At 39.1% G+C, this 24440-nt stretch overlaps 1 protein-coding gene across 1 annotated transcript; it reads right to left on the bottom strand.

Annotated features, from left to right (window-relative positions):
• Window positions 1–1516: 1516 nt before the first annotated feature.
• Window positions 1517–23338, bottom strand: myofl (myoferlin like). Its single transcript, XM_085369839.1, has 54 exons — window positions 23171–23338; window positions 22680–22735; window positions 22474–22565; window positions 19519–19627; window positions 19301–19397; window positions 17507–17670; window positions 17061–17189; window positions 16575–16637; window positions 16385–16435; window positions 16259–16289; window positions 16046–16161; window positions 15819–15945; window positions 15626–15729; window positions 15474–15542; window positions 15343–15386; window positions 15182–15264; window positions 15046–15081; window positions 14784–14899; window positions 14578–14691; window positions 14178–14355; window positions 13814–13938; window positions 13619–13728; window positions 13269–13461; window positions 12989–13144; window positions 12766–12897; window positions 12477–12640; window positions 10716–10830; window positions 10131–10233; window positions 9145–9284; window positions 8891–9055; window positions 8621–8708; window positions 8354–8431; window positions 8050–8231; window positions 7755–7913; window positions 7565–7666; window positions 7310–7471; window positions 7046–7211; window positions 6767–6837; window positions 6661–6675; window positions 6467–6565; window positions 6084–6212; window positions 4448–4603; window positions 4233–4324; window positions 3963–4133; window positions 3679–3827; window positions 3390–3532; window positions 3215–3303; window positions 3039–3134; window positions 2796–2937; window positions 2592–2691; window positions 2306–2481; window positions 2098–2207; window positions 1858–2005; window positions 1517–1715 (listed from the first exon to the last, which is right to left on the bottom strand). The coding sequence occupies exons 1-54, from the start codon at window positions 23256–23258 to the stop codon at window positions 1677–1679; spliced, it is 6132 nt and encodes a 2043-aa protein (XP_085225965.1). The 5' UTR covers window positions 23259–23338; the 3' UTR covers window positions 1517–1676.
• Window positions 23339–24440: the final 1102 nt, after the last annotated feature.

A 24440-nucleotide genomic window follows, 5' to 3' on the forward strand; every position in this document is an offset into this window, starting at 1 on the left:
GATTTAACTATAAGAAATAAATGTGTAAAATTACATTGCACAGGCCTTCCTGTATTATAAAACAATTAAACGTACAATTAAACAATATAAAATAATATTTGTTAATTTGCAGATTTTTTTCATCTTTATTTCTATAGTAGATATAGCAGAAAAAAAAGATGTTGCATGAATGGCCACAGACGAAGTCTTTATCAGTTGGAAAAGCTGAAACATATACAAAAAATATAATAAAATATGTGCCAACTATGCTCAAATTTATGCCCTGCTTCACATTTTCCAAAGTCTAATGGGTCCAAATGGAGTCTTTACTGGGGTGATTCTTGACCCTGGACCCTAAGGGTTTTAAACCCTTACTTCAGATTAGTATTGAAGTAGTAGTAACTCTGTTTTGACCAAGAATAAAAAGTTGGCTGTTTATCCATTTGTCAGTTTGTGATTTCAAAGAACATGATTTGTGCTGTCATTGTGATATTTGAACCCAAACATGAGTAAAAAGTCAGAGAGCAATGCAGAAGCTGCAGACCTTTTCCTAACTGAAAAGAAGCATGCACAATGCTGTTTCTTCAAGCTAAAACTTAAAGTTTTGGAGCTGGAAGTTTGATGAAGTACATTTTTTCATCATTTTACCAGAGCAAATGTTATTAAGGCTGTCAAATGGTTCTCTGTCACACAAATTTTGTGTGCACAAGCTGGTTATAACTGCCACAGTGATGAGGAAATAAAAATTTGTGCAACGGCTGAAGACCAGGAAAACTGAGACTCTATCAGCAGGGAGGCCTAGCACGAACATCCAGTCTACAACTCCACCTGAGAGGAGAGACAGAAAAAAAGGAAAATTCCCCATTGCTTGGACCATTACACTCAGAGCCAGCCTCTCTGATCAGATTATTCGGACGGCTGGTGCCAACAGCTCTCTTGCTCAACCAACAGACCACAGCAAAGTACTCTCAGGGTGATTCCAGCTTTTTGTTTGTTTGTTTTTTATAGCTCCAACAACCAGCCTGTGGGGGCTCATGGGAAATTATAAAATCAAAAATATAAAAAACCTTGAAAACCTACATACTGTATTTATGAATTTTACTGCTGCAAACAAAATATTATTTTATTAATAGAAAAAAATTATATATTTATTTAGGCATCTCACTTAAAATTTAAACACTCAGGTGTTGTGTGAAAATTATGAACCAAAATTGAATTCATAATGACATTTTACTGACTGACGTTCAAACATGTTTACACAGAATACTTGATGTTATCATGATTTTCATACAAACTATGTATGAAGATATGGATATCTGGCTATGTATCTATCTATCTATCGATCTATCTATAGATCGATAGATAGATAGATAGATAGATAGATAGATAGATAGATAGATAGATAGATAGATAGATAGATAGATAGATCCCTATGATTTATTGAAATGTCATTTCTGTTGCTTTTTTTCATTTAACAGTCAGTGAAACAAATTTGATTTAATATACATGAGGTACAAAATAATACTGAGAGTGAAAAAATACAAAATTAATAGCAGTCACTGTGACAGGGAAATGCTTAGTGTCAGATTTCTAAGGCATCAGCAGAGACAGTTATTGCTTATTTCCATGGGATGGTAACAGCAAGCAGGTCTGTAGGTTGTGCTGCAGGTAGGTACAGAGCTTCTCTACAGTGCTTCTTAAGAGAAAGGCTTGACAATCTTCATGGAGATATAATTCTGCAGAGAGAAAAAATGGTCTTTTTAAATGCTGAATAAAATTCAGTATCCAAATATCCAAAGTGTTTTAGACAAAATACTTTAAGGGTTCTGATGGACACAACAAACTTGACTTCATTATCAACAAAATGAGTGAACTTACGGGGAGGGAGTAGAAAAGGATCCCAAGGAACAAGAGTACAAGCAGGAGAAGAACTCCTAAAATGAAAATCCACTTGAATCTGCGCCACACTATGAACTTCATGGTCTTGCAAGGATTTGTAAACCAGAAGAACGAAGTGTCAGGGCGGCTGTTAGAGAATAGAGATACACAATTATTTTTAAATGAAGTATATTAATGTAAAACAGTTATTAATTTTTCTTTGGAGAGACATATTTTTACTTGGGTGGTTCCAGTCTGGGATTTATGTTGGGCTCTTCTCTGCCTTTCCCGGCTGGCCTTTCCTCCATCTCCTTCTCGTCCACTATTTCCAGTGTCATCTCAACTTTTCCCTGCAAATTTTTTAAAAACAAGGCCTTAAACAGGATCCCACAAAAAAACACACATTTAAAAAATATGACAAATAAGTGTGCTGGAGACATGAACATACACCAAGTACAGGTTTTCCACCCTGCTCAATTGCACATGGCCACCAGCCTCGCACAGACTTCTGGGAGAAGAGTGAGGTGGGCTGTGATGCCATCATTCCTTGCAGCATCTTCAGGCTGCACTTTTCTGGGGTCTTTGCAGGAGGGATGAGATTCAGTAAGTCCAGCTCAATTGACCCTGCAACATAAAATATGTACACGTCTTTCTGTGACAAAGCTGCAGAGCATATGTTATAGCATTTGGCTCTTTTTAAGGCATTTCCTTCAAAATTTGGAATACTGTTTCACCTAAGTAGTCATCCAGGGAGAATTTGTCATTATCCCATATCTGGATGATCAATTTAGGAGGAATCCTAAATTCAGTTTTGTCCAAATTCCAAAAATGCTCCTGTATAAAGATAAAAAATTATTTCATTTATTCAAATTATAACTGGTTACATTATTAGCAAGAAATAAATTGGGGTTTTGTTGCTCATCCATGACTTTGCACACCTTTCTAGAGACAACACACAGCTGCTCTGCAGGTAGGTAGTCAAAGCCAAAGATGAACCTCCAGTTGAAATTTCCATCTCCATCCAGAGATCTGTAGTGGACATCAGTCTTCTGCTTGTTGTCCTCCATTCCTGGCATCCATCTAAAGAACAAAAAAAGCAATATGTCGCCTTCTTGTTGATCACAGTACAAGTGCAGAGTACAAATAAAGGATTAAAGTGAGAGACGGGACATTTAATATACCCTTTAACGTAGATGTCGCTCATGTTTTCTCCAGTGATGCTTCGTTCATCCAGAGTGACATCACTTGTGTTCCAAATGACAGCTCGCAAGAAGTACCTGTTTCAAGTATGCAATTATATTTCACCCCTTGGTGCATTACGTTAAGATATATGATTATTTTGTAAAGAGTTTCTTACTTCTTAGCTTTGCGTGGAGTGATTTCACACGGAGGCCCGGGCAAACCGAGCCTCTTGGGGAAAATGTCTACCCACATCTGAATTCGTCCCTAGATTTTTGAGAAAAGGGTTAAACAAAGCACAGCACATAACTAAGTTGCTCAAATCACAATGCATTGAGTGCATGAGTGTTAACCTGTGATAGATTTGGTTGGTGGGAGCTGAATAGGGTCCTGGTCTCTACATGCTCTTGTACCAATCCCTGGTCTCTGAGGACATGCAGCGCCAGCCTTTCTCTGGCCGGGCCCAAGTGCTGGTGTTGTTGTACAGTGTTGCCCTCTGCAAAGAATGCAGTCAGTGTTAATATCACTGAGAAAGCCTCCAAAGTAGCAAGGCAAAAAACAAACAGGACACAATTAAAACAACAATAGAGACAGCACACTCAATATGTGCTATGATAACAGGACTTTCAAGAATGGCTATACCAAATTCCTGCAGGTGGTATTCTCTTCCTGCGAAAGACAATGAGCTTCCATCACCCTCAAAGCGTGGATTAGGGACGCCCCGCACTTTAGCCAGATTTTGGAGTATCTGAGAAGGCTTCAGCTGATCTCTCCACTGATTGATCCCAGATCTGCAAGACATTCGAATCGATGTTGATGTGTAACATCTCTTTTGATCAAAATGACTAGATACAAACAAAGCAGAGCTACAAAATTGTAGACTTAAGAAAATAAACAACTGAAGTGCACTTAAAGTACATACTTACACACAGTAAGTCTGTGGCAGGCCACAGCTAGGCCTGAAACGAGAGAGAAGCCTGTTTTCCAAATCGATGACTGTCTCACCCACTTTTTCATCTCTGCTCAGGAGGTCATAGTCATACACAGAAATCTTCAGATCCTTGTCTTGAGGCAGGAAGCAGGATAGCTCAAACATCCTGGAGAAAAGTATTTGAAATGCTTGAGTTTTCACTGTAAAATAATTAAATATCAAAAAAAATTTTTTTTAAAAACAACACATCTCAACAGCATCTCACCTTCCAAACACAGGATTGAGGGTGTTAGGTTTGTAGTTATCTCTATCATCCACTGTTTTCCTCCCCAGCATAATCTTAATGTACGGGTCGCACTGAACGGAGAATGGATAAATAAATAATGTTGAAAGTATTCATCTTTTTCACAATTGTGATAAGCTGTGCACAGGATTAAAGCAACATGACTTATCAGCTGCAGCTTCATGTATGAGACGCACCATGCCGTTTGTATCCTTAGGCTGCAGGTCAGTACAGGACACCACATATATTCTGATCAGGCACTCCTGTGGTCCACTCTCAGGAAGCTCTCTGAACTGGCGAGGTGGCGCTGGCACGCCTGGGTCATCAGGCAGTGGGTAAATCTTGAATGAGCCCTGTACACCACCAAAGAGAAAAGCATTGTTAGTTAAATTAAAATTGCAGGTTTCTCCAATGGCATCACAAAGATATCAGGGTTGTTGAAGAAATGATTTAGGGAAGCTCAATTCACACATTTTTAGCAGGTCAAAAGCATTTAAAAAAAAAAAATTTCTGTTTAATTTTTACTTTTCTACAGCTTTAAAGGATAAACCCTTCCAATTCTATCTTAGCTACCGAGGCACCACTGAAGAAGAATCAGGCTGGGACTTATGGACTTACTTATTTCCTCACTAGTATAGTTATAGCCTCTTTAGGCTTCTTTGGCCAGGGATCACTTATTGTTTCAGGCAAACCTGTTGATCTTAGTGGAGCCACCATCGGTTCCACCTTAAATTATTGGTTTAGTTTAACTGCAATTCCTAAATTGTCCACTAGATGTTACAAAAGGAGTATTGAAAATGGCTGTGTACTAGGGCTGGGTATCGTCACTGATTTCTAGAATCAGTTTGATTCTGATTCACAAGGTCCCATACTGATTCGATCCACGATTCGATTAGTTTTGAATCGGGGAAATTTTGCCTCAGACAGTCAGAAATATTATAATTCTGACCACTTATCAGTACATATCTATATTTTTATACCTATAAAAAGAAAGCTGACACTTGTGAGTCTTTTTAAAGGTGTAAGCATCACAGCAGATGCCTTTGTGTCAAAGTAACTAAGGATAAAACACAGAAAAACATGAAGATTTTCCTAGCCTGGGATTTTATAGCAGATGACCTTAAAAATATTGTGCAGTCAAAAACGAAGTGAAGCAGAGCAAAGTTACAGAGGTTTGATTAGAGACACAGCTAAGCATTTTGCAATTTTGAATAATTTTAAAAAGTTTCAATTTGTTCAGTATTGAACAGCAGAAATGAGAGAGAGAGAGAGAGAGAGCTGTACATGAAGTGTGATTTTATCGTGGTGGAAGCAAAACAGCAAAAGTCAGAGGAAATTCCTGACGATGTTTATGTGAAGCGAAATGTGAAGCGTAGTTTGGATCGTCTTTGGCTGCTGGTTCAGTCAATATTGTTTGGAGAGAGATAAAACCTGCAGCTTCAGAATCTAGCACAAAGAGGACGTAAACACAAAGCGCCCGCCGACGCTTCAAAATCAGCGAGCTGTCGGCTTTAAGCCCCGACGGCGTGTCCACGAACGTGCAGTCGGGTGAGAAAGGCGACATTTCACTGATTCGGATGCGTTGGGTCCGCGTTTTGTGTTTACATCTTTGTGCAGAATCCGTGTACCTGCTCTCATTTACTGTTTTAGCTGTTTGGTGGTTGTAGAAATTCTGGCGTTTCGGGCAAAATAAATTTCTATTTAAAAATCAATTCAGGATTTTAATGAATCGATATCACGTTATCCAAGCCAGAATCGATTTTAATCGATAAAGCGATAATCAAAACCCACCCCTACTGTGTACTAATTTTACAAAATTTCACACTTCTTTACCTTGAACTCTCCCACCACTGAGGGATCATCTTCTTCATCTTCACTCTTTCCTCTCTGAAGTTTGAAAGTGCTGCAGAAATCAGTCAGCCTGTGGAACTCTTTAACCTCTTCTAATTCACAATTGTATACCTACAAAAACACAAAAAGCATTACAATTCACTGTTTGTTACAGCGAGTGGATTAAAAACTGGTCTATCACTTAGCTGTGGGGCTTCACAGAACACTCATGCTGGTTTTATTTAACAGAAAATGACTGCAAAATCTTAAGTGCTTTCAGATCACAAGCCTGTCTGTCACAGTAATTTAGATGCAGGTTGTAAACCCATCACAAATTAGATCAGATTAGATCTTTTCTTTTTTCCACCGAGTGTAAAACACATCACCTGCAATTTGTCATATCCCTTTTTCAGGTAAGGTCCACACTTTTCCTGCTCCCCAGTGGAGGCATAAAACTTACTCCACCAGTCTACTGCCTCCTCCTCCTACACAACGCAAAAACAAATATCAATACATTTGGCATTTTTAAAATAGATGATGATATCCATTGGTCAACAACGTGTGACAAGAGAATTCTGACCTTTTCTTCTTGAAGCTATAAAGATGGGAGCAAAGAATACTTTTCATTAAAAAAATATTATTTTTTAGATTTTTCTGTTGTTTTGTTTATGTGACATTTTATTTACCTCTGTTTTTATGATGGGTCTCCCCTCCACGTCTATGACAACATCTCCTTGGGCAGCAGCTATCATTGCCACTGCAAAGGTAATGAAAAAAAAAAAAAAAAAAAAAAAAAAAAAAAAAAAAAAAAAAAAAATATATATATATATATATATATATATATATATATATATATATATATATATATATATATATATATATATATATATATATATATATATATATAACAGACACTTATCTTATGAAGCTAAATATGCATGTGAGACTTCTGTGTCTGTGGATACCTCTAGCAGACATGCAGGTTTCATTGTTAAGACGATACGGGTCACAGCGGAACTCCTCCAGACAGTCAATTGTGCACTGTCCCACGACAGGCTTCCTACCAAAAGGTCTGTGGTCGATCACCTTGAGCACGATGGGAGGGGCGTACATCTCATCTTTGGGAAGAAGCTAAGTGAACAGTGAGAAGACAGGCCAAATAAGGAAATATCTAAAGTTTATATATCTGAAGGTGTGTTATTCCTTCAAGGAAGACTTGGGGTTATTACCACTTTGAGTAGCAGCACTGATCCAGGAAAGTTGGGGTTCTTTTTGAAGTTCTTAATCACAGCAGTTTGAACGGTCTCACCACCACATTCAACTATCAAACTTGGGGAGGATACTGTGGCCAACTGATATGTCTTCATGTTCCTCAACCCCCAAGTCAAGACCTACAAGCAAAAACAAATATTCATATTGCAAAACCTAGCAGGGCAGATAAGGAGAGCATCACACAAGAGGGCTTGAACAATTTAAAGATATACCTCAATCGCAGTGAGCTGCACAACTGGCCTGATTCCCTGAGGAACCATGTAGAGATTCTCCCCCCGCCGAGGAGGCACCAATGGAAAATCTCCATCATTAACCTGGAAGACAAGAACAGAGGGACCTCATTTATAAAACTTCCTAATGTTAAATTACAATTGAATCACTTAATTTTGGTGCTTTCTGTACCTTGTCCTTCAATATGAGCTCAGCAGCTAGCAATGCCTCTCCAGCACTGCGACCTTTTTTGGTGACTGGGAACCACAGCAGTTTAGGACTGACAGCCCCACTGGGGTTCAGTTTAACCACAGGGGGGCATGTGCAGCGGCCCATGGCCTCATCTTTACCCTAATGAATATAGTACAGACTTAATAAACCCATATTATGTCGATTAGAGCCCAAAATGTGCTTTTCTAGGACACAGTTGTGTGTGTACGATTATGTAGTTTGATCAGAAGTTAAGCAGATTAAACACTGAACCTACCACTTGATCTTTGTCATACAGCTCCAAGACTACATCGGGAGGGTTGCAGGCGATGGTCTGTGGGTCTCCGTAGATTTCAATGTCATCAAAAATGAGAGTCTGATCCCATGTGGGATTCAGCGTGGTCTTTATGACTTCTGTGGTCTTGCTCACATGCAGAAATGACACATGAGCATAGGGATCTAGAGAATCCAGAATACTCTTATTACCATACTTTCCAAAATTGTACCTCAGGAGTTGATTTTATTTATTGCTCCTTAATGGATTTACACTTTGTGTGCCTATCACAAGATTTTGCTCTTACCCGAGAAGCTGTCTTTGTCCATGGCACAGAGATTTCTTGCCTGATAGACATAGACTCTCAGGTGGTAGATGTAAGATCCTGGGGGGGGGGAATTATTTTTAGTAAAACTGGATAACTCCAGTTTATCCAGGCAGTTATATGTATTTGGATTTGGGATATCAGTGTAGTGTCACACTAAGAGCAGTCAGTCGGGATGTAGTTCAAAGAAAACCTCTGCCTTTAATCAGCAACAAACAGGAATTTATTTTATCTGATTCAGCTACTTACGGTTAAAGTGGCAGGAAACAGTGGGTGTGTTGGCACCAAAAACTTTGGCTGCACCCGTTTTACCGGCCTTCTCATCAACATCGACCCCCTGTTAACAAAACAAAGGAGCTTAACAGGAGACTTTTCTAAATATTGGAGCAAACTTTAAGAAAATTTAAAGCAACACAGCACAACAACCCAAATAAAATCGATTTTACATCTGACAGAAATGGGTATAGAATAGAGATTTATATTAAGCAGTTTTACTCATGGTGCTTAAACTAGACCTACTAAAGCTCCTTCCAGTCTGAAGATGGCAGAGGCCCCAATGCAGTCTGATGGGACCATCTTTCTCCTCCAACGTCGGCGGCGGAACGTGTCAGAGGAGCGCTCTTTCCTGTGGAACTTCCAGCCAATCAGGGAAGAGTATTCCCAACCTTCCCCCGATCCTCGTCTCTAAAGAAGGAACAAAAGCCAAAAAATCCCGCAATGAGATTATACCTGTGTGCTGAATCTAGTCTTTTCCTAATCTGTGTCTTCCTCACCTCAGCAATAGCAGTTTTCTCAGATATCTTCCTTCTTTTTCTCATGAGTCTCTTCCTGCGGTGGACATGGTACATCTTCTCTGCTGGAGCCCAGGACTTTGGTTTATCATCAGGGGGAATGGTGACCCCATATTCCCAACCTGTTGTCAAAAAATACATATATAGTTAGACTCTTCCTTATTTGCAAGATGACAGTAGTAGGAAGAGAGGATGTACATTGTTAGGCCCATAACTTGTTAAACAAAGACAAATTATGACATTTTGCCCATATATACCACAGAAGAGTTTAGAAAAACAGTCAATATGTAATTAAAGTGCAGGCTTTAAGAGATTAAATAAAGTAGTATTAACGTTTTAGGAATTATAGACATTTTCAAACAGTCCCCCGTATTTACAGGCTGAAAGTGATTGCACAAACTAACATCATTTTAAATATAAGGATTGCTTCTGATTGATTGTCTGAAATCTAGAATCCATAAACATCACCAAATGACGTTTCCTCTTTGAGATGCTTTGTCAGGCCTTTACTGCAGCTACCAGCAGCTGCTGCTTGTTTGTGGGTCTCTCTCTGCCTTCAGTTTTGTGTTTAATACCTGAAAGGAGTGCTCTGCTGGGATGAGATCAGGTGATTGACTTGGTCATTGAAGAATATCACATTTCTTTGCCTTGCGAAACTCTTGGCACATCATCAATAAACACCAGGGACCCAGTTCCACCAGGCGGCCATACATACCCATGTCATAACATGGCTCCACCATGGTTAAAAGAAAAGGTGAAACGCTTAGGACTTAGAGATTATTGCTTTTCTTAACCATGGAAAGAGTTCCAACACTTCATTTGTCTTCGGTGGTCTGTGCTGGCCGGTGCGTTTCTGTCCACTCCTATTGTTTTTGATGTCTCTTCTATAGGTTTATTTTATTTATATACTTATTTATTTATTTTCTGTTTACTGATGGGTTGTGTTTCAGTTTTAATGTTCATGTTACCTCTCTCATCGACAGCTCTGTTGCTATCGAAGCTCCAGTCATCCTCCCAGGTCCATCCAGGTGGACACTCAAAGTCCCCTGGGCTCTGAACCTTTTCACCATTCTACACAAAATAAAAAGTTTTTATTAAATGATACAGAAACTTAAAAAGCCCAATTGATTTTATTAATGCTTCATATTCTATACCAGTCGGTCTCTAATTCTGTAAAGTTTTTAACAGCTATGTGTTCGGATACTCATGGGAACTACTCAAAAACTCAGACTTGGGTGATAGACGTCTGCAGCAGCTTTGAGGTTTTTGGGCTCTTATGCAGCCCAAATACTCAATGTGGTGTCATTATCATTACTAGCAGGCCTACTAAAAACTACAAATGGTGCCAGAAAGACAGCAAAAATCACGCCAATGCAACCACAAAGAAATCAACCTGTCACAAGTACACAGTAGTAAAGTAGAAACTGATAACATTGGAAACAAGTATGCATAAACAGGCTTTGTCGTGCTATCTTCACCCACATATTTCAGATAGGGCTTTAAAAGCTAAACGTGTGTTTTATATGTCTGTGGGTAAGACCAGTATAGCATACCACGTCTGTGTAGGGCTCTGCAGCAGGTTTCCACTCACCACCAGGAAACCGTGTTTCATTCTCAAAAACCTCATCTGTGAACTCTGTGTGGCCTGCATCTGCTTCTGTCAACAGACTTTAGAAAACACCACCATAGCACTAAGGTTAATAAGAGGCTGTCTGACTCAGGCAAAAGTTATGTAGGTCCACAATAAACAGATCAGAAGAGATCAGGAAAGCAGGCTTCAGATAGCTAAGGCTATTTACTCAAACTTCAGTATGAGGCTGTAAGCACTTTAGAGTCAGAAGGCACAAAGGGAGGGAAGGAGAAGAAACCAAAATGTTGGCTGATGCCAAATTCCTGTTCATTTCCTGTAATTGTGATGATAATTTGGTTCCTAGCGTTGGCTGGTACCCTCAGTCATTTGAGCGCACACAAGGGATTGTACCTGACAATTTGACCCACCGACAACAACAATCAAAAGCAGGAATAAACAGCTTCTCAGAGGAAACTGTGCAAAAATAACATTAGCCATGCAAAAAACCTGGTAATCGGATTCTGAGGAAAAGCAGGAGAGAAGGCCAGATGGAAAACAAAGAATTATATATAAAAAAAATAGTTAATAAAGAAACAGAGAGAAAGAGAGAGTTTGTATATGTAAGTGAAAATGTGGTATTTAACCTATTAAAAAAAACACTGGGCAGAGATTGTTTCTAATAATTTGTCTCATATCACTATTTTCTGCTGTGCAAAGACTGAGAGCAATTCTTGGAAATTCTTTCTCTGTTAATTAAGTAAGTAAGTAAAATTTTATTTATATAGCACCTCTTAAGATCGATATCACAAAGAGCTTCACAACAAAAAGTGCAAGAACATTAAAGTTTAATAGATGATGTTTTTTTTCTTCGTTTTAAAGAGACCACTGAGTCCACAGAGCTCAGGTACAAAAGCTCTGTAGCTTGTATGACAGACAGTCATCAGGCCCTGATCACATGACCTCAGGAACCTGCTGGGGACATTTGAATGCAGAGGTCTAAAAGCGGACCGAAACTACCAGCGGTATGACACGTGAGTACTTAGAAGACTTTGTTAGAAAGTGCTTTGGGGTTTTGGTTAAGACAACTGAACAGCAAGTTAAAAGTAGACAGACATATCTGTAGACAGAAAAACATAAATCTGAAGTTCACATCTGGGCGTGACTGCAAGTGTTGATTTATAACATCAAGTGGAGCGTGACATTTTGAGCACCATGCGACCCACTTTTAGCCACAACTGCCAAAATGAGTCCAGTCCAGGCCCCAAACTTATCTGCTTTCTGATTGAAACAGGAAATTAAGATCAAACAAACAAGTGATGTTTTCACTTTGATTACATGCAGTTTTAGCTCCATAGTGTACTGGCTCAACCATTCAACTATCAAGTGAAAGCTCCCTAGTTTTGATCCTAGGAGGTGAAACTAATCCCTTTTGGGGTTGCTTCAGAAACGGCAACTAGTGTAAAAAATAAGGGAGTAGCTGGAAATTCCTTTTTTTTTTTACTTATATGCATTTTGTTTTTGTTATAGACAGGATAATAGTGTGTGGTTCTTAGCCTCGATGACATTCTTACATCCCTTACAGAACACACACAAGAACACACAGCTTGCTGAGTTTTAACCTTTCCATAAAAGATACTGAAGTATAAACAGGATAGTAGGATAGTATGTCCAAGTGCACTGCAACAGGATGTACGCAGTTGATTGAAAGGGATGCGAGTGTGCGTGTACTTGTATGATTACTCACCATCGCTCAGGATCAACAAACCAGTCTCCCTCCCATTCCCATCCACGTGGCGGCAGAAAGCGTTCCTGCTTGAGCTTCACCTTTCCAGTTACATCGGAGAACTTATGACGTCCAACCAAGCCAGTGGTACCCCATTTGCCAAACACCTGAGCCTGGTTCTCATACTACAGAGGGGGAAAAAAGCAACAGTGTATTCAAGCCATAGTTTATACAATGCCCTCTAAAGTAAGCAGTCACAAATGTTTGTATTTATTTCTTCAGAAACAAATGTTTTGCATAGATACTGTACCATTTCAGCGTACACACTGAAGTTTCCCTCTGAGAAAGTATTGAATTTTTTCTCTTGTGCAGAGAGACCGAGCCACATGTTGATCCTCAGCTGAACTGGGATCTTCAGACCTTTTTCTTTGTCCATGGGATACTGAATACAAGAATTAAATGGCATACAAAATATACTGTAAAACCTGAATTATTGCAAGTTGTTAAAGAAACATTTATGACTTTTGCATTACCTGCATGAAGACGGTCCGAGTCTTTCCACAATGTTTGCCACAGGCCTCGTCACTGAAGTTAGAGTACAGGATCTGGTTGGCTGGGACTCGGGCATAAGCCACACGCTTCTCTCCTCTCAACATCCATATGATCACATCTGGCATGCTGTTCTGAGGCTGAAGGAGACATGAAACATTTCAATTACACAAAGTTTCGATCCTGTTTTAGAGCTGCACTACATTGTACTTTTGATAACAATGACGCCCTGGACATTCTTTAGCAGAGGAAACATTTTCTCACCTCCTCTGCCAGCTGCTTGAGTCTGTCCAACCAGTTTTCAATTTCACCAACAGTCGCCTTGACGTCTGTGGCTTCTTCTCTCACCCGAGTGGCCATCTGCCTGATACTTTCCACAGCGGCATCACGCAGGCTTTTTATTTGGAGATCCAGTTCTGTAATGTTTTGCTGTTCCTCCAGAACTGGAAGCTGCAAACTGTCACACGCACATCAGATTATTTAGCTTTAACAGCCACCTACAAATGTATCTGTCCTAACAGAAAAAAACACAGCTGTCTAACAATAATCTACATCAAACCACTACTTCATGCAACTGAAAGGACTAGTGTAGGATCTGCCTGGTCTCGTCTTACTTGCTAAGGTCCTCAATCAGGCAGTTGATGAGTTTAAGCCAAATTTCAGCAAGGTGTGTCTCAGGAATTTTGGTTAAGATGGCTGTTTTAAAAGAAATAAGGTGAGACTCCTAAAACAAATCACAAAGCGTAAAGGGGAGAGATTAATGAGCAGCAGAAATATTATGAAACATTATGTCTGTGTGCTATTCTCACCAGCCTCTCAGCAATGAAGAGGAGAATATTAACAGAGTACAGGCGGTAGCTGATGTCCTCCCAGTACGAAGTGAGAATCACAACAGGCTTAGTGTCAGCCCAGGGTAGGTAATAGTAGTGATTACCTGCACCATACACAGTAAATGTGCTGTTTTATTATTTATTTTACACACACATTAGGAGTTTATGACTCAGTATTCCAAACACTTACAGTGAGGTTGACAGTTTAAGTAATTTAGTCATATATATTTGACTTAAATAACAATTAAAAAAAAAACACATGCCTACCTAAATTCCCTTAATGTCACGAAAATATCAAAACTACGTCATAGTCCATAAACAAGCTTAAAAAACAACTAAGTACCATCAAAAACAGCAAAGCTGTACTGGGTGGTGGACGCCAGCGGCTTGCAGGTGGAATCCAGCTTGTTCCCATAATTACCGATGCTGACCTCAAACTGGATTGGTTCACCAGGCTCTTGGAGCATGCATGCACTGTGGAAAACTGCGCACAGGGAATACTTCCTCCTCCGCTGGTATTTCTGCAACCAATTAAAAAGATGTGGGAGTGTTATAATTTAATTCCACACTGTTGGTTAGAGGTATTCTATCCCTGTTCAGGACCACATTCAGATTACGTAAATGAAAACAAACTGCTGGTTTTTGTTTCTGCTTAGGGATGTTCACACCATCAGTTTAAAGGCACCTTGCAGTTTACTGGAGTAAATACAGCATGACAGGGTTACGGTGAGCGGCGTGAGTACCTGTGCGACCAAGATGTCATCACTTGAGATGTCATCCACATTTTTATCAGTCTTTCCATCCAGCTGAGTGGACAGTTGAACAAGGACCCTCCCCCTGTATGCGACCCCTTCTCCCTGAAAGAGTTGAAAATGCAAAAACATGAATATGAAATAAAATGAATACCAATGAGAGTGAAATATCATGCAGAAGTTCTGGTTGGTGCTACCTTTCCATGGTTGAGTTCATCGTATGGGTCAGGCAGACCTGAGTACTCTCTCGGGCTGCCATACAGGTTGACGTAGCAAGGCCCAAAGGCTGGGAGAAAACCAACTTCTGATGCAGCTGTGCTCACGGTAACACACAGAAAAAACAAAAATCCACCAGGATTTACAGGTAAGGTTAGATACATAAAGAGAAGGAGTGAGTTAAGCTCTTAGAAACTTAGAGTCTTTTTTTACATAAAGGAAGATAAATCATTTAGTACATACATTCGGTGACTGTGTTGGAATTTTCAGCCTGTGTTTCTGTTTTGAATGAATAAAAAAAAAAGCGGTATTACATTTCATATCACAACATGGACATAAACCAGTGAGTGACAAAATATAAACAATACTGTATGATTACCTTCAATCTCTCCGCCAGAGGAAGATATCTTGCTTAGATTCAAAAATGCTGTTCCTATGGCATCATCCTTGGTTAGACGATCCCTGCAAAGAATATATATACATGTCAGATAGTGGTCGTGTTATTGTTACCCATGTCTGTGAATGAATGTCAGTGCTTACCAGTCATACATAGTCAACTTGATGCATTCGCACATGGAGGGAAACTACAGAGGCAGAGGTTATTTATGATGGAGATTAAAGTCTCATTCAATTTTGAATCAAAGCTTCTTTTTAATATGCATCTTTATTACCTTTACTTGAAGACTGATGAATTGGTTAAACTCTGGATTCGCATTTTTCTCAATTATTTTGGTAGAAGCCTAAAAAGACAAAATAATAATGTTAAATGAACTATAATTACATTGAGGGAAATTTTTAAAAACTTTAATCTAACATGAAATACCTTCTTCCCAGCAAAGCTGACTTCCAAATATGGATCCACCAAGTTTTTCCTGTCTCCATCCCCTCCAAATACCTGTTTTACTGTCTGAACAAAGGCATCATCCACTGCAACATAAAACAGAAGCTTCTTAAACGGATTTCAATGCATCAGCCCATGAGAGCTGCAGAAATTTAATACCCGGTACACCACTTACTCTGTGGCATATCCTCAGCACGATAGACTTTAAGGTTCAGCGTGGCTGATCGCATCGTGACTCCAGCTGGCACCAAAAGATTGTTCTCTATGTCATCTTGCTCCTCATTTGACTCTCTCTTCTCAGTCTGTACGCAAGAAGCAAGAGCAGAGCAGAAGAGATCTTTATGTTATTAACACTGCATTAAGAGAAAGGTGTTTTGATTTTGAGGAAGAAGCTACTCTTACCGATGGTTCATCTCCAGTAGCCACAACAATTATGCTGACTTTCAGGTAGCCTCTAGGCCCCAAGCTCGAATCATCAAGATCACTGAGGAGGAGCCATTTCCTCATTATGGCGTGACCTGGATATGGTGTCATATTCAACATGTTCAAACATCTACCTGCAGTGTATAGAAAGGGAACTTTCCCAAGACGTGCATACAATACCAAAATACTCACTAGGTTCGTCGTAGATGTAGCCAACATCAAGCTGGATAGGAAAGAAAAATGTCAGACTACTAATTCATCCTTGAACTGTGAAACGATGAATGCAAAGTTTAGTATTTAAAAGCATTTTTGACACACCTTGAACTCTCCAATTAGACTGTCAGATCTGAGGGAGAAGGAGTCATAGACCTATGGAGAAAAGATATGAGATGGAGAAATGATTTGATTGTAAAATCGCATAACAGATGGTACAATATACTAATTTTCTGTAAAAACAAAACAACAAACAAAAAACAGTATTACATTTTAATATAACTTATCTGCATACCCGAATGTTGATGCTCTCATCAAACAGTTCTGACGGTAGCATGTTAAGATTGTAGAAAAACATCTGGAGAAGAGAGAGAGACAACTGTGTGTGCACAGTATATTTCTATGCCAGAAGCACGCTAATATAACTTTTTGTGGCAAATCACACAACTTACATTTGCTTTTAGCTGAGATTCTAACTGTACATTCTGGCAAAAGCTGAGATGAGGTAAATGCAAATGCAAATGAGAGGGATTAGTTATACTGCAAGAGAAAGCTGAAAGGACTCCTTCAGTATCTACAGAAGGCGACTCTAAAGCTGCTGATAAAGAGAGAAATATCACAGGAGGTTATTAAAGCTCACAGAAGTGGCAAGGAAAGTAGACAAAGGGAGGTTAAAAATAGACAAGCAAGGTCAAAAGCAAAAGTATGCAATCAGTAACAAACTTCTCAAGAGTCATTTCTGGACGAGTTGAGTATCTTTGCGTGGCCATAGATTCATTACCTCATCAAAGAACGGGCTGTTCCCTCTCCTAATTCTCGTCCTGTGGGTCTGTCCACATACACTCACTTTAACCACAGGCTTGATGTTGTTGCCAGGCAGCTGTCTACCCTCGACAACCCGAACACGGATCTGTTTGAAAAGGTAACATTTTTTTATTTATTTGGGCTACTTTACTTTTTCTGCCAACTTTTAAAGTACAATCCAGCTCAATTAAATATTGGAAAACTGTGGATCAACAATATTGTCCCAGAGAAACTGAAGCAGAACCAGAAAAGTTGTTGGCATGTCTGTTTCCTGTTTGTCTATTCCCTGGCACTGGCTTACGTGTTAAGCAGTACTGGTGAAACTTTCTGTCATTTATGTGATTAACAATAACATTTCCTTCTTAGAGTGATATTTGTCATTATCTAGGCGTAGATTAAAAATAATTGCAAGTCAAACAATACCTGGAAGTCCTGAGGCTTATTGGCCAGGGCTCTGTGCCTCTTACGCCTCAGACGGATAGATTGTCTGGATTTCCCAGGGTGGCCTGGTAAAGTGGGAGCTCCTGAGCCTCCACCCTGACCTCCCCCATCTGTGTCTGCTTCTCCCTCATCACCCTCATCACTCCCTTTTTGGTGCAAAATCAGAAAGAAAAACATGAAATTCATAGTCATTCATATTCATTATTATTCTACTCATGCTAAGCTTCAGTCCTGTGGTGACTAATATGTCTCGGCGTGCAACTGGTTATTTAACCCGATGCAGTGAACAGCTCCTTTTTTTCTTAAACAACCATGTTTTAAGACATATCCCATAACTGTGGAAAAGATGTTGCTCATTTTCAGATAGGTCATTTGACCTAATGGCATCAAGTAGATAAAAGAACTAAGGAGATTGCTGAAACAACTAAAACTGTGTTACACACTGTCCAACATGTCATTAAAACCTACAAGGATCATGGTGAATTATCATTTTTGAGGAAGAAATGTGGTCAGAAATAAATCTTGAATGATTGTGACCATAGATCACTTAAATGTTTAGTGATATCAGAGTGTGAAAAATCATCAGTAGAACGCACGGTTGTTTTTAACAGTGATTTCTGGAGCATTTTCACGCATTCAATGCAACGAGAACACAAGGGATTGGGACTAAACTTCTGTGCAGCTTTAAGAAAACCATGCATCAGTGAGGTCTAAGGAGCCTGAAAAGAAGGCGACTGGATTTTTAAAAAGTTTTTAAAGACGTTTCACCTCTTATCTGAGAAGTTTCTTCAGTTCTAAAACCACACGGTGGAGAGTTCAGGTTATTTAAACCCTAGTGGGAGTTGTCCCTTAAGAGGGTTGCTGACCCACTATTAATCATCTCATGAGCCAAGGTATGAAGAAAAATGTTGCGTCATTATCACCAGCGGTTTTGGGTGACGCCATTGCGTACCCTTGCCTCACCGTATTATGTGACCTACTGATGTCATCGAATGCAAGATGTCAGTGGGAGTTGAGGCACCAGGAAAGGGATCTCAAGACTACATTGTTGGTGGGTAATCTTCGGTGTCATAAGCCACCCTCTCTGTGTGTTAGTTGACCTGGTCAACCATGGCCTAAAACTTTTCAAGCTCCTTTGACTACCATAACCTTGATGACTGAGAACCTACACAGACATGCATCATCAAGGATAGTCGGAGTGGGATGTTCTTCAGTTTCCTAGTGAACATGAACTTTGTTGCAATGATAAACAGTCATGTGGTATGATGAATCCAGATTTAGCATTTTCCAAAGTGATGGGTAGTGAAGGTGAAGCCATTCACGCACCATACCTAGGAAGCACGAGACATTATTTTCACACTTGGTTTTAGCTACCACAGAGTCCAGACCTTAGCCCCATTTAGAATCTCTGGGATTGTCTGGAGAAGACTCAAGGATCCAGCTTTCCCATCCTCAGTATAACATCTTGGTGTACAATGAATGCAACTATTCATGGAATGTAACTTTGCATAGATAGATAGATAGATAGATAGATAGATAGATAGATAGATAGATAGATAGATAGATAGATAGATAGATAGATAGATAGATAGATAGATAGATAGATAGATAGATAGATAGATAGATAGATAGATAGATAGATAGATAGATAGATAGATAGATAGATAGATAGATAGATAGATAGATAGATAGATAGATAGATAGATAGATAGATAGATAGATAGATAGATAGATAGATAGATAGATAGATAGATAGATAGATTTTAGTCTTCTTACCAGCATCCAAATGAGATATGTCTCCATCAGTTTGATCATTTAGGTTTGAAGTGGCATTGATAGGTGACTCATACCCAATGAGCAAATTAATGACTGCCTAAAAAAAGAATACATTCTTAATTACCACCCATCACGATGTAAATCTGTCCAGCTGTATTGCATTTCACAAAAACAACTGCACAATAAGTAGGATCACGCTATTAATTAAAGGTATTCACCCCAAAAGACTGCTGCTTCTCATTGACAAGTGGTATGTTCTTGGATGGGAGGGATTTCGCATGACCACTGGCCAAGTCTTTCAGTGAGATTCTTGCAGAACCAATAAATCTGAAAAGCAATCACATTCATTTCCATTCACATTCACTCAAGTCATACGGCAATCAAGGAAACCATCAACCTCTTTCCAATCGATAAAACTAAGGATGCTAGGGATGCTTTGCTTCCACAATTTGTGCTGAAGAATTACCACAGGCAGGAACTGGACTCACTGTTTGTGACTGTAATTGCTCGTTGCTGTGGATACCTAAAAGTTTCCACTTCTCAGTTTCACTTCTTCATATAAATATAACAAATCAAGCAACAACACCGACATTGTTACTTTATTAAAAGGAAATTATGTAATATATGTACTAATGACAATAGCTTGCAACACACCGGGCATTTTTATAAATCATAGCATGGGCGCATGGGCGCAGCTGTGGCTCAGAAGGTTGAGCGGTTTGTCTACCAGTGGAAAGGTTTGTAGTTCAATCCCTGTAGTTTGCATGTCAAAGCAATCTTGGGCAAGACTGAGATGCCCTCAGCTGGTCCATTGGAGAGTGAGCATATCTGCGCTTGTGACATCAGGGTGTTGTGTTTATCTTGTCAACCCCATTAACCTGTTCTCTCACTTATCTGATCTATTCCTAATGCTGATTGGTTGTTGACGGCTTCCTGCACAAATATAAACCCAGAGAAGGTGGGATTAGGATTGAACTTTGTTATCATTACACGTGTATAAATACAGGGTAACAAAATACAGTACCATAAGTACAGCATGATGGTTGGCAACTGGTGTCTTTGACCTTTTCACTAGCTTTATCTTTCTATTGTTTTCTTAGCTTTGATTATTAAGTATAGTTAAAGTTGGGAGTTCTCAGTGTTTTTAGCTTTGGTTTATGTTAGTCTAGTTTTCCAGACCTAGTTTAGGGGAGAAGCCTGAATCCAATGCCCCGCTGTGTGGCTGATGTGGTTGGCTCATGGTCTTCTTCCTCTTTTGTTTGTTTCTAGTTGGGAATTCTGTGTCTTTTTGTTTCTGTTTGTCCTTTGGGAGTAACTATATTTCCGTTATTAGTAGCTTGTTGAATGGCAGCAGTGTTGTTGCATCTGATATGCTGGGTTCCTTTGAGCCATAAATTTAAGGACTATAACAGGGCGAATGTGGCTTTATAGTACAAAGAGCTGAATGCTAAGTTAGAGTAGAAACCACTATTTAGGTTCATTTACCAAATGACTGTAACTCAAGTTGAACTCAAAGATTAATTCCAGAGCAAGTTTTCCTCTGATGTCACTTTACTCATTTTGTTAAAAGGGAGATTTGCATACAGCAGTGGAACTAGTTTATGAGGAAAACCCATAAAGATGGAAACCATTAACATGTACCACAGGCATGTGCTCTATGCCCAGTTTAACAATGAACAAATGCAGAGCCAAAGAGGTGGGAGAACAGTCTTATAGTAAGTAAAGAACATGAGAATGGTCGCTTTCATGAGTTGCTTTCACAATTTTCTCTGTGGTTCTCAACAGATGTGGGATTAGTTGAGACTCCACAGAGCTTAGAAAACTTGTTCTTGGCAGAAAGTGTCATCTGTGGAAAGAATCTGGGATGGTAAATTACTGCCCCTGGCACACTGTGCAAGGAAAACACAGTATAAGGATAATGAGTATACATAACTTCTACTGCGAAAGAAAACTTTAAATTCTAGTGTCAAATATTTGTAGCTGCTCTACTAAAGAGAGGATTTTTACTTTAAAATGTCTAACCATTTTTTGGTATACACAGGTATTTTCCACTACTAATGTATGGCTTTTAAAGACAGCTGAGGAAATACCAAAATAAAATGTCCCAAAGGAAACTAGGTCTCAAAACTGCAAGTTGAGCAGCTGGATTTGCCTTCTTTTAACTGCAGTACAGATTAGACATCCCTCTTCGGTTCCCTGAATCACACTCCTTCTCTTTCCTATTATGGATTTTAGATGGGGGTAACGGTTGGTTAAAAAAAAAAAAAAAAAACAAGTTTCCTGATTTTTGGCTTTACTGTCTGTTAATAATGACAAACGTGCCGATGACAAGCCAGCACAAGCTTCCCCTCTCATGCAGCTTTGGAAAAGCATAAAGTGCTTGTGTAGCTAAGGCAGACAGTCTTCACCCACTACCCCCACCCACCCCCACACCCCTTTTGCCTGCCTCAGGGGAATTTATACTGTGTACAATCAGTCACTGCAGTGACTCAATGGAAATGTTATTACTTGGTCTCCTTTCTTGTCTCCACTTTTTAAAAACAAAAGAACCCAGACTCTCTGTGTTTTGTGCATATCTGTCAAACACATTAATGAGGATTATTAAAGTGACTAATAAGCAACAGTTTGAGTTTCAAGAAAGAATAGTGAAAAGGAACAATTTTTTTCCCTTTTAAGGTAATATTTTTTTAAATGCTGGATCACCATTGTTCACCATAGCAAGTCTTAACATGGACGAGTCAGTCCTGGAGTTAAACATACCAGTGAAGTTTCAACATGCTGCTTTGCTCCTCGGGAAAAGATCATAATAACTGTTTTCAGCCACACGCTGGGAGTTATAATGTTGGTCATCGGTGCACAGCTACCATGAAACTCTGCTACACTGATTATAATTACATGTCAAAAGGAAAAACCACTGAGTTGGGATGAGGTTTTCCCTTTAAGTTATTACCAGAGCCATAAAACACATGTATATCTGTAATGACTAGCTGCACTCAAATGAACTTGCTGACTCAGAGACTTTGTTATGATGGGTTAAGTACTGATTCAGTGCCACACACCAGTCTGGTTTAAGACAACTAAGGCTGCCATCACTTTAAAACAGACACACATTCATGACTAAATCAACATGCAAATGTGATCATTTTTCCACCCATTGCCCTCCGTGCACATACTTGTCTTTTCCGATTGTTTCGTAGTCTTTTACAACCACGTTGATGAATGAAGATGCATCCAGAGGGCTGCCTTTCAAATTAAATTCAAACACCTGTAATTACAAATAAGGGGCATTTGGAATCAACCACCAGCAGGGAGTCATGTTGACAACATACACATCAACATCACACCCAAACATTAAAGTTAACTTTCAGTTTACACTTACTTCATTCCAAACTGGATTGAGCTCATTATCAACTGCTTTGGTTTTCTTCTTTTCACCTGTAAGAAAAAATGACAAAGCAATGATTTATATTCCTTTTTTAAAATATCTTCCTCCCAAGCATTTTGAAGTTTAACAGTGAATAGGAGCGACACATAAAAGTCTCAAACCAACGCCAAACTTATTTTTCAACTAAAAATAATTGCTGCACAAACAATTTTACAATCCTGAGGGAGTTTTTATTACAATAACAATGCAAGCCTTCTCCTTTGGGAGCCGTGGGTTATTCTGACCTTATAAGGATGCATCTTTGTTTTTTTGAGTCACAGCCAAAATATTCAGCTGCAATAAACGTTTAAGTGATTACAACCAAAAGATGTTAACCTGACAGAAAGTGAAACACTGTATGGATGCTCAGTTTCTCCTAGAAAAGAAGTGGCACAGCATACAGCAGGAAGAGTTAAGGTAATAGTTATCCTGAAGAATTTTCTCACCTCTAAAGATCACCGAAGCTATTGGATCTGGGTTGCCAAGTTTCTTTTTGGGTATCCCGCTGGCGGATTCAACTATGACCCGCAGCATGTTGATAGAAGTCCAAAAAAAAAAACACTCAAAGAAAAGCTTTATATTCCTCTGAGAGAGAAGGTGCCATCATAGGAGGAACTGAGACAAAGTTTAAAGCAGAGGAGGAGAGGGGCGGATACCAATCACCTTATGAGTCACAGCAGCCACCAGCAGCCTGAAGCGGCTTTACTGTACGGAGCACCAAAAAGAGACCCTCATCCTGTGCTGCAGCGCCACTCTGTGGTGATGCCTAAGTACTGCCATCTTCCCCTGCAGTCAATTTTTTTAAAATACTTGCTTAAAGTAACGTTTCTTCTATTAAGTAAAGCCACACACTTTTATGTTAAATCTAAAAGTTAATAAGCTGCAAAAACATTCATATAGAAAGGCAATATTGTTATTATTTAACACCAGTTTTATCCGCTGAGCTCCTCCTCTTCTCCGTTTTCACGCTAGTGGGCGATGAAGAAAGGTTGCCATAATCATCCAACTTCACAATTTGACAGTCAACACCATCTTTAGGTAACAAAATATAAACCCAGTAGGTGTTGCAGCAGATTTGGTAAAACAATACCTTAAGAAAGTAAGATTTATTTTAAAATGAGCAGTCATATTTCAATACTGTTATAATAACGTTAGCTAAATGGTAACACTAGCTATTTAACGTTGGCTAGCTAGCTAAAGTAGCTTTAATTCTGTCTAGCAAAAACCTTATAGATTATGGCGGTTATAAGCGGTTTTTTACATCATTAATGTTATTTTATAGATATGAGAGACCAATATTCGGTATCCAGTTTAACTCTTAAGTATGAGCGATTTTGTTAGCATGTTAACTGTTAGCTTGTTAACTAGCGATAGACACAAAAATATATTTTAACGTGTGTGTGGGGGGGGGGTAGCACTTTGCTGATGCCAGATTTATTTAATTCAATTTGTCTTACATGTAGTGGGATGTAGGTGCGTTGCTAATAAATTTAGAGACACCTTTAAATAAAATAAAGAATAAGAAAAAAAATATATGTATATATATTTAAAAATACACTAGGTTTCAAAGTCAAAAGCAACTAGCTGCAATGCAATACATTACAAACTAATTATAAAATTACTGCTCAGAAATCAAACTTTGGTGAAGTTGTCTTTGCTCGTGAATATTAGGTAATGTAATCCTGCTCGTATTGTTGATGTTTCATACGTTATGTT

This window comes from Diplotaxodon limnothrissa, linkage group LG13 (genome assembly GCF_057381915.1).
Source record: "Diplotaxodon limnothrissa isolate DT_005_m linkage group LG13, D_limnothrissa_male_GT1.1, whole genome shotgun sequence".
NCBI classification, from domain to species: Eukaryota; Metazoa; Chordata; class Actinopteri; order Cichliformes; family Cichlidae; genus Diplotaxodon; species Diplotaxodon limnothrissa.